Source organism: Rhinopithecus bieti, unplaced genomic scaffold (assembly GCF_001698545.2).
Source record: "Rhinopithecus bieti isolate Rb0 unplaced genomic scaffold, ASM169854v2 scaffold_24390, whole genome shotgun sequence".
Lineage (NCBI taxonomy): Eukaryota > Metazoa > Chordata > Mammalia > Primates > Cercopithecidae > Rhinopithecus > Rhinopithecus bieti.
The window spans coordinates 1,241,319-1,256,206 of NW_016811706.1; the positions used below are offsets into that span (position 1 = coordinate 1,241,319).

At 48.1% G+C, this 14,888-nt stretch overlaps 1 protein-coding gene across 1 annotated transcript in view; it reads left to right on the forward strand.

Moving 5' to 3' along the window:
• ARF3 (ARF GTPase 3) overlaps positions 1-12,385 on the forward strand; it is a 22,814-nt gene extending 10,429 nt beyond the window's left edge. Inside the window, exons 2-5 of the mRNA XM_017894746.1 lie at positions 7,381-7,622; positions 8,457-8,567; positions 8,787-8,911; positions 9,458-12,385. Coding sequence (XP_017750235.1) covers positions 7,475-7,622; positions 8,457-8,567; positions 8,787-8,911; positions 9,458-9,619 — 546 coding nt within the window. The 5' untranslated portion in view covers positions 7,381-7,474 and the 3' untranslated portion in view covers positions 9,620-12,385. The remainder of the gene's footprint in view (positions 1-7,380; positions 7,623-8,456; positions 8,568-8,786; positions 8,912-9,457) is intronic.
• Positions 12,386-14,888: the final 2,503 nt, after the last annotated feature.

Below are 14,888 nucleotides of genomic sequence, written 5' to 3' on the forward strand. Positions count from 1 at the left end.
ATATATTTTTTTTTTTTTAAGTGTTATCTGAAACTTAGGTTTTTTTTCTTTTTCTTTTTTTGAGACATTTTCTCTCACTCTGTCACTTGGGTTGGAGTGCAGTGGCGTGATCATGGCTCACTGCAGCCACAACTTCCTGGGCTCAGGTGATTTCTCTTGTCTCAGCCTCCTGAGTAGTTGGGACTACAGGTGCACACCACGACACCCAGCTAATTTTTTTTTTTCCCCCGTAGCGACAGGCATTGGCCATGTTGCCCAGGCTGGCCTTGAACTCCTGGGCTCAGGCAATCTTCTTGCATCAGCCTCCCAAAGTGCTGGGATTACAGGTGTGTGCTGCTGTGCCTGGCTCAGTCTTTATGCCTTTGCACACACCTCCCCTGCCCAACTCCCTCTTTATTGTCTGATTACTTCCTTTTCTTCCTTTAGGAGCCAGCTCAGATATGACCTGAGAATTATGTTTCGGAATCACCGTTTACCCTTCAATGTTGATTTACTGCTCCAGCTTTCTGTCCACATAATACTATGTGCTTACTCTACTCTTACTCTCACACTGTTTTGTAATCCCGTCTTTACTAGTCTTTTCCATTAAAGACTGAATTTCATGGCCGGGCACGGTGCTCACACATCCCAGCACTTTGGGAGGCCGACGCGGGCAGATCACGAGGTCAGGAGATCGAGACCATCCTGGCTAACACAGTGAAACCCTGTCTCTACTAAAAGTGCAAAAAAATTAGCTGGGTGTGGTGGCAGGTACCTGTAGTCCCAGCTACTCAGGAGGCTGAGGCAGGAGAATGGCATGAACCTGGGAGGCAGAGCTTGCAGTGAGCCAAGATTGCGCCACTGGACTCCAGCCTGGGCAACAGAGTGAGACTCGGTCTCACAAAAAAAAAAAAGACAGTTTCATGAAGGCAGAAACTGTCTCCCTCTCTGTATCCCTAGTTCAGTATGCTCAATAAATGTTTGATGAATGAGGCTGGGTGCAGTGGCCCACGCCTGTAATCCCAGCACTTTGGGAGGCTGAGGCGGGCAGATCACAAGGTCAGGAGATGAAGACCATTCTGGCTAACCCGGTGAAATCCTGTCTCTACTAAAAATGCAAAAAATTAGCCAGGAGTGGTGGCACGTGCCTGTAGTCCCAGCTACTCAGGAGGCTGAGGCAGGAGAAGCGCTTGAACCTGAGAGGCGGAGGTTGCAGTGAGCCAAGGTCGTGCCACTGCACTCCAGCCCGGGTGACAGAGCGAGAATGTCTCAAAAAAAAAAAAGGTTTGATGAATGGATGAAAGCTGGTATCAGAAGCTATTTCTTAACTTTGGGAAATCTTTAAGTCTAGTATGTATCGTTAAGATACTAATCTAGGAGTTCTTGTGTTCTGATTTCAGTGCTCTTGAGACAACAACTTGGAGTTTACACAGGTCATAAGCCAGCTGCACCAAGAAAACTCAGTACAGGCTTACTCTGCTTTTGTTTCTTTAAATTTTATTGGTCTACTGGTTAGCTGTGCTAAAAATAGCATCTCTATTAGTGATATTTCAATTTGAAAGTTATCTAAGAACAAAGCTGTTTTTACTGCACTCTGCCTGGCAGCAGAGGGTTTGGAGACCCTGGTCTTCCTTCCCCTGGACCCTGAAGAGGAGGAGGTCGTGCCAGATCAGGAGTCCCCTCAGAGGTGTCTCATAGCACATTCTTGGATCATTCACTGGAATCAGGTAGAGGGAGTATGTGTGGCCGACTGGGATGTGTGACTCTCAAAAGCACCTGGAGATTGAGGCAGGCATGTTCCTGCAACATATGTAAGGAAAGATGGCTGAGTAGCCAGTTACAGCAACAGCCTGCTTCTCCTGGGGGGATGAGGTGGGGGCAGTGAGTTGTCCTCAAGTGAGGATATCCTTAGATGAGGCTTAAATCAGCTGATGTGCTTAACTGAATTCCTACAGTGTCCCACACAGATTGTACTAGAGCACGTATTTGGGTTCCTATTGTTTTTACCTGTGATAATAAAGTTTCTGACTGTAAAACAGAACCTGGAGATATCTTCTTGTTAATAGAGATGTTAGTATAGTCCATTTTTCATCTTGAGCCATTCGCTTTCAGTCTTAACTGCTGATTCTTGATATCCAACAGCCAGTGGAACCCTGGCATTTTGCCCTGTCAACACAGGAGTACCATCTGTGGTGAAAGAGTAACTATAGGCTATATAATACATGGAGAAACAATTCACGGTTTGTTGGCTTTGCCATTCTGCTTCTTAGTGCTTTTCTAGGAATGTATTGTGAAAGTGAGAATAGGCTATATAGCCAAAGATTTGTATTCATGGCACAAAGCTGAAAGCTGCTACCATCTTGGTGGTAGGGCAGCGTGCTCTCTGGTATTAGCAAGGGACAGGGAAAGCCAAGACAAGAAAGCCAGCATCCCCTTTGAAATGCTCATTTAAATCAAGCTCCAGATTATACTTAAAGAAAAGTCATGGCCAGATGTGGTGGGTCATGCCTGTTATCCCAGCACTTTGGGAGGCTGAGGCAGGCGAATTGCTTGAGGCCAGGAGTTTGACACCAGCCTGGCCAACATGGCAAAACCCCGTCTCTACTAAAAATATAAAAACTAGCAAGGCGTGGTGGCACATGCCTGTAATCCCAGCTGCTTGGGAGGCTGAGGCACAAGAATCGCTTGAACTTGGGAGGCTGTGTGACAGAGCAAGACTCTGTCTCAAAATAGTAATTAAATAAATGAAGAGGGAGAGTCATAACGTCCATTAGTTTGAAGGCCCTGGGCTTCGCCAGGGAGATACATGATAGCTACTGGATGTTTATTTTTTGAGACAGAGTCTCACTGTTACACAGGCTGGAGTGCAGTGGCGTGATCTCGGCTCACTGCAACTTCTGCTTCCTGGGTTCAAGTGATTCTTTTGCCTGAGCCTCTGGAGTAGCTGGGACTACAGGCATGTACCACCACGCCCAGCTAATTGTTTGTTTGTTTTTTTTCTTTTTGAGACGGAGTCTCACTGCTGTCTGCCTGGGTTGGAGTGTGATGGCATGATCTTGGCTCACTGCAACCTCCACCTCCCGGGTTCCAGCAATTCTCCTGACTCAGCCTCCTGAGTAGCTGAGATTACAGGCGCCCACCACCACGCCCGGCTAATTTTTTTGTATTTTTAGTAGAGACAGGGTTCCACTGTATTAGCCAGGATGGTCTCGATCTCCTGACCTTATGATCCTTCTGCCTCGCCCTCCCAAAGTGCTGGGATTACAGGCGTGAGCCACTGCACCTGGCCAATTTTTGTGTTTTTAATAGAGACAGGGTTTCACCATGTTGGCCAGGCAGGTCTCGAACTCCTGACCTCAGGTGATCCACCCACCTCAGCCTCCCAAAGTGCTGGGATTATAGGCGTGAACCACCGTGTCTGGCCTTTTTTTTTTTTTTTTTTGAGACGGAGTCTCCCTCTGTCGCCCAGGCTGGAGTGCAGCGGCGTGATCTCAGCTTACTGCAGCCTCTGCCTCCCGGATTCAAGCAGTTCTCCTGCCTCGGCTTCCTGATTACAGGCGCGCACCACCACGCCCAGCTAATTTTTGTATTTTTAATAGAGATGGGGCTTCGCCATGTTGGCCAGGCTGGTGTCAAACTCCCAACCTCAGGTGATACGCCCACCTCAGCCTCCCAAAGTGCTGGGATTACAGGCATGAGCCACCATGCCTGACCAGCTGTTTAGATATTTTATCAGGTATTCATCAGTCCCACTGTATATTAAATGGCAAGAGAGAATCCCACCAGTTCTAGTCTTCTAGTCCTTTTATGTTGTTCCCAAACCAGTCCTGGGTCAAATATATGTGGAAAATGGCTGAGAATGGACAGGATAGCTAAGCAACTCTCTGTGCATTACATAGAGATACCAAATCCTACTGGACAGAAGAAATGATATAAGGACATCCTCAGATGAAGCTTAAATCTGCCAATGTGCTTAACTGAACTCCCACAGTGGACTTCGCACTAGAGGGAGGACAGATTCAAAATAAGTAGACATGGTCTTTGCCTATAGGGAATACACAGTTTAATGGGGGAGACAGTAAATACACAGACTTACAAAAGAAGAAAAACTCCACAAGGTAGTAAGTGCCACATTGAGTGGTTAAGATCATTCAAAGTAAGGGCTTGATATGGCACGCCAGGAAATAGAAATAGGTGTAACACTGGGATCAGCTTTTGAACCAGGACTTCAGCATGACAGCCTAGCAAAGAAGAAGATCAAAGGACAGTGTACCCATGTTCTGGGGCAAGGCATGTTGACTACTTACATCTTTTTCAGCCACCACTATACTCACAGTTGGTAAGCATTTAATCAGCAATAGTTTTAGTCATAAAGGACAGCGAGATAAATGTGTGGCATAAATTTAATTCAGAATCTGGGCCAAAGCCTGATACCAAACCTTTAAAGCAAAGGGTCATCTGGAGCTGAAGGAAAGGCTCCCTGAGCAAGAGGCAGAGTAAAGACTAGGAAGACTTGGGGAAGCTTTAAATTTCATGAGGTGTTAGTAGTATAACCAAAAACCACACTACTACAAATTGCCAAGGTTGGTGAGAGCTGTTCTTAGCTGGGTAGGTCCCTCAGGGGTCCTCAGGAATCTGTCTACCTGGGTGGGTTGAGACAGAAAGAGTAGAGAGGAAGGCTAGCGGGTGGCTTGGCTGAAGTTGAACCCTAAGGTTGAGCTAGCCCTTCTTCCCGGTGTGTGAACCCTCTAGGTCAGGGGTAGGGCTCATCTGGGGAACCTACTGAGAGTGCCACGCCTGGCTCATTAGTGGCTGTCTGGGGAGGCCTTTTGAAGATGAAACACTTCATAAGCACTCATTGTTTCTGTTTTTTTGGACAAACTAGTACTTTGGTCTTCAGGGACTGTTGATCTGGCTCAGTTGCACTAGTCTGGAATTTGCTGCAAACTGAGAAGGGTGGTAGGGGAAATGTCAGAAGTTTTGTAAAACAACCAAACTCCCACCAAACCCCCATGCTTGTAAATAGGATTCCTCCCCGTCCACCTTTCACATTCTTGGGTTTGGGCGCACTTTGTCTTGACCTGTCCCTTTGGCTGCTGTGTTTGGGGTGTGTGTGTGTCTCTGGTTCCCAGACTCTAGAGAATGCCAGCAGCTGGCATATGGTGATTGCTGAATAAGCTGCCCGCTGACACATGCCTCCTGCAGGCACAGAGAACTGGCTTGTATGGGTGATTCTGAATCCTCATTTTATTATTGTTTCAAAGATGCATTTCTGTGGCTATCCTGTGCCATAGAGAAGAGAGAAAAGAAGAAAGGAAATGAATGAGTGAATCTGATTCTGTCTGTTGGGGCAATGGCTGGGGTGAACAGATAGACATTTTGTACCTTCCTAATGATTCTTTTGGTCCTGTTCATCCTTTCAGCAGGTATTTGTTGTTGTTGTTGTTGCAGTTGTTGTTGTTGTTGTTATTATTATTATTATTATTATTATTTTGAGATGGATTCTTGCCCTGTCACCAAGGCTGGAGTGCAGTGGCGTGATCTCAGCTCACTGCAACCTCCACCTCCCGGGTTCAAGTGATTCTCGTGCCTCAGCCTCCCGAGTAGCTGGGACTAAACAGGAGTATGCCACCATGCCTGGCTAATATTTGTATTTTTAGTAGAGACAGGGTTTTACCATGTTGGCCAGGCTGTTCTCAAACTCCTGACTTCAGGTGATCCACCTGCCTCGGCCTCCCAAAGGGCTGGGATTACAGGTGTGAGCCACCGCGCTCGGCCTCGGCAGGTATTTGTTACGTGCCTACTATATACCAGGCATAGCATCCAATCTGAGTGAGCTGTCAGTAAAGTCAGTAGAGACCCTGGGGGTTAGTTCACTTTTTCAACTACTGTGTCCTTGGCACTATTCTTGGTACTGGAGACAGAGCAGTGAACAAAACACATAAGGAGCTGATATCTTAGGTAGAATAAAACAATCAGCAAGAAATAAATATATAATGTGTCAGATGGTGATAAATGTTATGAATAAAAGTGGGATAAATGGGGTAGAGAGTGGTGTGTGTCTGTGTGTGTGTGTTATACAGGTGGTTGTGGGAGGCCTCTTTGGTAGGAGACATTGGAACAGACAGGTAACTGAAGGGGGTGAAGGAGTAATCCATGATGGCTATCTGGGTGAGAAGCATTCCAGGCAGAGGTGATAGCAAATATGAAAGCTTTGGGCCAGGCATGGTGGCTCATGCTTGTAATCCCAGTGCCCTGGGAGGCTAAGGCAGGAGGATTGCTTGAACCCAGGAGTTTGAGACCAGCCTGGGCAACATGGTAAGACCTCGCCTCTTTAAAAAAAAAAAAAAGCTTTGAGGCAGGAAAGGAAAGTGTTGGGGAATTGGGTGGAGTAAGCAGAGAGTGAGTAGTGATCTTGTGACAGAAGTAGGGGAGTGGAGGTCATGTAGGACCCTGTAAGCCATGGTTTGGGCCTTGGGTTTTACTGAAAAGGAGCCATGAAGCCACTAGAGGGTTTTGAACAAAGGAATCATATGACCCGAGTTTGATTTTAAAACCACTCTAGATGCTATATGGAGATTAGGCCAAAAGGCTTAGGGAAGAAGCAGAGAACCAATGAGATGACTGCCTCATTGCAGCGACCATGTGGGACAGCCCCTTCCTTGGATGGGCCACAGTGAGCCAAGGATGCACCTAGCTGAGGAGTAAAGGGGTAACCCCGCCGTACCCCACCTTTCTACTCCCAGTGCACTGTTGTTTGAACAGGGCACAACATTAGCAGTTGGCATTTCGCAGAGTGTAAAGGATCAGCCTCTTTTAGGAGTGCGGCTTTCTTATTCCTCATTTATTTTGGTGTGGAAGAAAGATGGAGTTGCAGAAATATAAGATGGGAAGAGGCAGAGTCTCTTGATTAGAGGAGAGAGCATAAACCTTGGGAAACTGGCAAGCCTGAACCTTGTCGGGAGTCACAGAGAGCCACTCCTCATTCCACTCCCTCCTCTTCCACCCTTGCCAGAAGTCTCAGGGTAAGTAAGGTTAGGGGAGGGAGGGGCATTAATGATCTTGCAATGCCTTGGGGTGTAGGGTAGAACAGCAGAACTGAAGGGACTTCAGAAATCATCTAGTTCAGTCCCCCTTCCATTTACAGGTGCACATATGGAAAAGTGAAGTAACTTGCCCAGAGTCACATGGTTAGATTACTGGCAGAGCAGGGATCCTTAGTGTTTACTGCTTTGTCTCTGTTCCCAAAGACTCAGTATGTTAAGTGGGCCTTGGTATTTATAGTCCCCTCAGACTCTCGGTTTGTCATGAATGAACTCTAGCCATGACCTTGGGAAATGCTAATTACTTGGAAGTCCTGACAAGCAAATGATGGTACGATTTTACATTTCCTTTGTCTAGGATCAGGTCTTCCATACCAGGAACCAGGCCAAAACCAGACTGCCACTGCCCCCTACTTGGGCCCCACTGTCCCCAGAAAGCAGTTGCTGTGATCATGGGCAATATCTTTGGAAACCTTCTCAAGAGCCTGATTGGGAAGAAGGAGATGCGCATCCTGATGGTGGGCCTGGATGCCGCAGGAAAGACCACCATCCTATACAAGCTGAAACTGGGGGAGATCGTCACCACCATCCCTACCATTGGTAAGAGCAGAGCTTGGATGTGGGCTTTCATGCCGGCAGCTGAGGCAGGGCAGGGACCTATTCCTGGTTCCCCCACCTGGCCTCTTCTCCCCAGGCAAGTCCATACAATTTGTGGGGTTCAGAAAAGAGGGGGGTGTTGTTTAGCTTACTAGCAGTTGCTGGGGCTGCTGTTTGCCCACCTAACCTGGCTCTCCCTGATGCGGGAACTTCCATGGCCTGGCACTCAACAGTTGCCCTCAGGCATGGAGTTGGTTTTTTCTCTGTGTTTGGAAAGCAGGTGAACGGCTTTGATGTTCCTGCCAAAGGCTTGAAATTGCTTGGGTTTAGATCTTTGGTGGCCAATCTTGGTTACAGTCTGCTGAAGGGAGGGAGAACATTTGCCATGTAGTAGGGGCTCCAGTCAGCATTCTCAGCTGGCTCTGCCTTTGGGGCTCCAGGATGCCAGCTTACTTCCCTTTCTTCACTCTGCCTCTCAGGCCCCACATCTTAGCTGAGGCCGACTCTGGTAGCCAAAGTACCAGAGTAGGGCTGAGTCATTTTGTAGGAGAGAGCACCAAAGACTCAGTGGAAAAGTCAGGAAAGTTGGCCCACGTTACCCAAGCAACTGTGAACCTCTCGACTGACTTTCCTCATCCTCTTCGACTTCTCTTCGGTTTTCATTTTGGCCTTCAGGCTGCTAGGTTAATGATTACCAGGTCTAAGGAAGCCTTAGCTTTTTTTCCATTGTTGGTGTCATGGCTACCACTGGGAGAAAGCAGAACCAAACTCATTGTGGTGGTGTTTGCGGGGCTAGTGTTTGAGGCCAAGTGGCCATTGCCTGTTCTTTTTCCAAAGGATTCAATGTGGAGACAGTGGAGTATAAGAACATCAGCTTCACAGTGTGGGATGTGGGTGGCCAGGACAAGATTCGGCCCCTCTGGAGACACTACTTCCAGAATACCCAAGGTATGCCTAGGCCTAGCATGGGTTGGTTGGGTGTGAGCAGAGAGTGTGGCTGTCTTTCTTGTTTATGGGTGGCCAACTGTTACCCTACTGCAGCTCCTGGGGGCAGAAGAAAGGGAGGAAAGGGAGCAAATATTTGGAGGGTGTCAGGCAGGTGTCGTCTTTTTGTTGGGGGGAGGGGTTACCTGTCATCTTAGTGCAGCCCATGCTCTGCCTCCCTAGGCTTGATATTTGTGGTCGACAGCAATGATCGGGAGCGAGTAAATGAGGCCCGGGAAGAGCTGATGAGAATGCTGGCGGAGGACGAGCTCCGGGATGCTGTACTCCTTGTCTTTGCAAACAAACAGGTGAGACTTCTTCCCACCCCAAAATCTGGGAGACAGCAAACTGGCTGTGGAAATTGTTGGGTCTTGGGCCTATTATACGGTAAACCCTTTTAGTATGCTCTCAATTTTAGAAGTGTGGGAAATTGAGCAGTTGGCTTCTTTATGCCCCTCTTCTTGTGCCCCACCCCAGCTTTATTTAGCAACATTGCAGTCCTCACGGATTGCCTCAAATCTTTCTTTCATCTTGCCTATTATCTACTTTAGGTGAATTGGCCTCACTCCTGCTGTCAGAGAGACCTGATTCTTTGGTTAGTTTGAATCACGTCTCTTGCTTCCCCACCAATCTCGTATTTGGTTTCCAATTCCTCAGTACAGTGACCGCTAGTGCCTTGGATCTTGGATTCTAGGGTGACTAAATCCAAAGTAGCTCCTTAGGATCTTGTTCTGGGTTTCCTAAAATAAAGGAGGAGGGGAAGGTGCTGGTACACATTTCTTTGGTAGATGGGTGTTCTAGAAGCCCTTAAAAAATCCTGAGGCTTCTTTTTGTGTGTCTCCCACGTGCTCCAGGATCTGCCTAATGCTATGAATGCTGCTGAGATCACAGACAAGCTGGGCCTGCATTCCCTTCGTCACCGTAACTGGTACATTCAGGCCACCTGTGCCACCAGCGGGGACGGGCTGTACGAAGGCCTGGACTGGCTGGCCAATCAGCTCAAAAACAAGAAGTGAGAGCCAGACAGCCCTAACCAAGCACCCCACCCACCCCTGACATACCTGCTGTCACCCTGCCCCAGTCCTACCCCTTCCTCTCCATTGCAAGTGTGGCCAGGGCCCTGGGTATCATGTCCGCATGCCCAGCAAGAGCCTTGCCTCCCCTGCTTCCCCTCCTTTTACCTGTCCACCTATATGACCAATCCCTAATTGCTGTCCTGATGATGAGTCATTCCAATTTACTGGATTTTAAACAAAAACAAAGTTGTTAATGGTTTCATGGGGTGGCCCCTCTCTCTCTCACCCTCTGGGTTTTGGGAGGTCGAGTGGGGTATTCTCTTTGTTTGGCAGTGGTTGCTGTCCTCTTGGCATCTGAATCCTTTCCCTGTCCCCACAAGCCCTTCTACTCCCCGTTTGTCTTTCCTTCGCCACTCTCTCCCTGTTCTACATGGAAATTGCACGGGCCTCTCTGTGTTTGCGTGCATGTGTGCGCCTGTATATACATGTATAGAGAGATATATTTGTGGGGGCCGGGGGGAGCGGGGAGGGGGTGGAGTTAAGCTCAGGGCTTGCAGCCAGGACACTGCCCACTGGAGACTGTCATCTGCCCCTTTCGTGTTGGTGAGATTAAGGGAAGAAGGTGGGAGGGCATTAGTCAGGCCGGACTACCCCAGTCTTTGACTGGTTACCCACCTCTCTACAGTTAGGTTTTTCTGGATGATAGGACAGATGATGGATTCTCCACCACCATTTTCCTTATACTCCTCTCTCCACCCTTAGGACTGGAGGGTGGCATTTATCTCTAGATGACTGTTCCCAAGGAGATGCCACTGTGCTCTGCCTTATTGTTGGGAAGGAGAGAGGAACCCACTCACTCTTATCAGCTTAGAGTGTTCAACTGATCCTTCCCCACCATCCTCAGATCTGTTCCTCTGGAGCTTGACTAGGGGGTGGGGATGGCAAGTCTGTGGTGTGTGTTAGGGACCCAGGGCATTGGGGGAAGGGAGGCAAAGGCCCCAGGCTTTCCATCTTCATTCTCTTTTGTTACTAGGAGGTGAGGCATGGATCAGTCCCATTACTGCCTTCCAGTGCCCCACCACCCTTCGATCTTGGGTGCTGGATGGTTCATCTGTCCTTGGTCAGTTTTCTCACCCTAGTACTCCTGTTGGCCTGACCAGGGCTACTGGGTGTTCTAATGAGGAGCTGGGAAGTGGGGTGACATAGCTGACCTTAGTATCAACACCCCTCTTCTCCAATTCTTGTTTTCTAGTCCAGGATGTGCTAAAGGATGAAGATTTTCTATTGTTTCCAGGCCCTCAGACCATCCTTGCTGTCCCTTTACCCTCCATGCCCCTGCCCTCCTCACCCACTTCTCATAAATGGATCTGGGGGTTAGAGTGGAGGAAATAAAATCCTGAAGTGGTTGTCAGTTCTTGTGGGATGCAGTGGTCTTCAGGGTTCTCGCCACATTATTATGTAGTTGTTCAGAAGTTGCTGCTATTGCATCTCTCTGTCTGCAGGGGGCACTTGTCCCTGAGGTCCTGGCCTGGGTCCTGACTTTTGTAGTTTCTGTGAAGACGTGGCTGTCCTGTGGGCTTCTGTGTGTGCTGGCTGCTCCCTGAGCTCCCAGACAGCTGTCCATAACCTTTCTGTGAAGGTGAGGGCCCAGGGCCCCCCACAGCATAGCTGAGAGATCCCTTCCCAGTAGGGCTGTCCCAAGCCCCACTCCATGAGGCCAGGTTTCCTGGCAACTTTTATCGATAGCAGGTGGATCAATACTAGTAACCCCATCCAAGATTGAACTGTGAAAGAGAGGTTCCAGGGGTATCTCCCTCAGTGCCAGTTACTTATTGATGTGTTACCCACGATGCAGCAGGTGTGTGCAGGTATCTTGCTCTCTAGGCCTGTGTGTGTGTGTGTGTGTGTGTGTGTGTGTGTGGGTGTGTGTGTATGGGCGTGGGTGTGGGTGTGTTTGTGTGTGGTGTTTGTGTGGGGGGGTGTTGGAGATTCTATTTCATTTAAAAATGTATTCATTACCCTGGCCCCACAGATGCTTCCCTCCATACTTTTTATTTGCTCTGTTTCCTCAGATTTATTTTGTCCTGCCCCATTGCCTCTCCTTCCCTGAACTCTTTCCTTTTCAATCTCAACTCATTCACTGCTGTTGCTTGTTTGCCCTTTTCCATGTATTTTTTCCTACTTAGGATTTTCCACTCTATCTTTGTGGTTCATGAGGACTTTGCCTCTTCTCCTGCCTCATTCCCTGACTTTCTCTAGTTAGATGCCAGTCCTAAATAGGTTTTCCTCACTTCAGGCCTCACCCCTCACCTTGTTTTTGGGGGGCTCCAGGGACCAATCTGGGCCTGAAAATGTTAGGAGGTTGCCTTGGTGCTGCCCCAGATCTGTCCAGCAGGGAGCAGTAAGTGATCTTGGTAGTATCCCTGGCTGCTAAGCCCTTGGCAGGGGTGGTCCTTTTTACATTCCCATTCACTTAACAGCTCTTTTGGGATTGGGTGTTTCATTCCATTTCTTCCCACTCCCTCTCCTCTCCTCTGGTAGGTTTAATTTTATGCTTTCCCTGATTCCAGCTTCCTGCTTCCTGAGGACTCCCCGCTCCCCCCACCCCAAAGTTTGTCTGTGGTGGTATAGTGGTAACTACAGTTCCTTCTCTGGAATGTAGACTGTATATGTTTAATAACTCACCTTCTCTATCCTTGCTCAAAATGTGGGATAACACGATGACTGTGACCCTGGTTGGAAATTAAACTTGTTTTATGCAGCTTTGGAGCAGACCTTCATCTTTGCTGTGCAGCAGCCATGGGACAGTGGTTTCATGTGAGGGGAGTCCTTTTTCTGGTCCCTCTCTCCATAGTGCTCCTTCTTTCAGCAAAGGGGTAAAAGGCACATTTGATTGATAGAGAGTAAGGTTATGGAGGAACTTAGTCCCACTCCACACTGGTTATTTCTTCCCATCATAACCCACGGGGGGAGCCCAAATGAATTGGGCACCAGAGTGTGAGGGCTTTGTGACTTTCCTCCTCTAGTTCTAAGGTTTAAACCTGAAATCAGCCACATTTCTCACCTGTTGGTAGACTGTAGGGACTTCACTGGCTGAAGGGCCCTGAACTTGGAGGGCCCCATGTACCTCTACTCTCAGATCTCAGCCTTGCACATGAGGTGCTTCTAGTTTGAACAGAGTCCCCTCACTAGTCTAGTTCTAGACTTTGGCAGTGAATAAGCATGAAGGATAAACGTCTGGGCAGTGTAATGACCTTGATCCTTCTTATAACTAATGGCCCTGCATCAGCTCTACTTTAGGCGTGTGGTTTTTCATTGTCAGGATGCCAAGCTCATCCAGAGATCCCACAAATGTCTTGAGGAATAGACCTTTTCCATAAAGCCTCCATCCTCCATCGCACTCCTACCACTATTCTGTTCCTCCCCTGCTACCAGTGTCTGGCTCCAGGCAAAGAAAGGGATGGTGCTACCTTTAGGGTGAGTGAGGTCTGGGTGAGCCAGGCAAGCCTTCCCCAGTCTTAATATTTTCTTAAGCTTTGAGGACAGAAGTCTTCCCAGCCTGCTGTTGTGGGAAAGGGATAGGATTTAGGCATATAATAAGTTTGAGAGCCCCAAGTACCAGTGTGAAGCATATAATTTGTATTCAGTTACTTCCCTGCTGCCTCCCCTGCCAATTTTCCTTTTTCAGCGCTTCTGTTATTAATAGGCCATCACCCTCAAGGACCAGTGCTTCCACCCATATATAACTCTCAGACTACCCCAACCAGACATGTATTATCAATCCCAATGACTTTGAACATTACCCACCTACTCCTCAAGATAAGATGACACTACCTTCCTTCCAGGCTTCTCCAAAGTTCTGCTTGGTGACAGGCTGCTGATAAGAGTATCTTTCCCAAGTGTTTTCTTTCTTTCTTTTTTTTTTTTTTGAGACGGAGTTTCGCTCTTGTTGCCCAGACTGGAGGGCAGTGGTACAATCTCAGCTCACCACAACCTCTGCCTCCCGGGTTCAAGCCATTCTCCTGCCTCAGCCTCCTGAGCAGGTGGGATTACAGGCATGTGCCACCACACCCAGCTAATTTTGTATTGTATTTTTAATAGAGATGGGTTTCTCCATGTTAGTGAGACTGGTCTTGAACTCCCGACCTCAGGTGATCTGCCAACCTCAGCCTCCCAAAGTGCTAGGATTGCAGACGTGAGCCACCACACCCGGCCAGGTGTTTCATTTCTATATTAGCAAATAGATATCTTTTAGAGCTACAACCTCTCATAATGATAATGGAGAGAACTTTAGCTGAATGGTGGGCCAGTGGGGGGTCTTTGGACCCCTGAACAACTTGGAGAAGAGGATGACCTGTTCCCTTTTGTCCCTTAGTACTCAATTTAGAATGCTAGGAAGTTGAGGGGAGCCCTCTTGTGGCAGTTGCTGAAACCTTCCTGTTATTTTGAGGGGACGTGGGATGAAGGGGAGATTGAACCTGGGAGGTAAATGCTTAGCACCCAGCTCTTAGGACAAACAGCAACCCCATCTTCCAGAACATGCATAGCATCAGTCATGGACTGGCAGAAGACTTGGACCCAGGGTCCACTTCAGGATAATTTGGGCAAGGGAGCTTCCCAAATGAGCCTGTAGAAAGCCAGTGGAAGGGCTTAGGTTGGCTAAGGTGGGATGGAGGGCAAAACCCTCCCCTTCATTCCAGAGTATAGGGGCAGTGGTAGAGAATAAATGTATGTGTGGGTTTCTCAGTCTTAAGGTATAAGGTCTGAAGGCTCTGGGAATTCACTGCACCCGCCACTTGCAGTTCAAGTGCCTAGGTTGGTTACAGCAGGAAGTTGACAAGTGTGTATTTAGTATATTTGATGTTTTTAGGCATCTGCTAAAAGTAGGCATCTGCTAAAAGTAGGTCAAACCACTGAACTCAGGGAGGAGTCTGGGGATCCATTTCTGGGATGCTGTGAAATATTTTTGGGATATCTGCAGTGTACCACATTGGGTAGTGAGAGTTGGGGGACACCTCTTCCATTGCTGCTGCTTTAGTGTAGGGAGTGGTGTCTTTGGGCAACAATCATATTATTAAGAAAAGCTTTTTTTTTTTTTGAGACACAGTCTCTGTCACCCAGGCCGGAATGCAGTGGCATGATCTCGGCTCACTGCAACCTCTGCCTCCCAGGTTGAAGTGATTCTTGTGCCTCAGCCTTTCCCGAGTTGCTGGGATTGTGAGTGCACACTATAACTCCCTGCTAAGTTTTTTTTTTTTTTTTTTTTTTT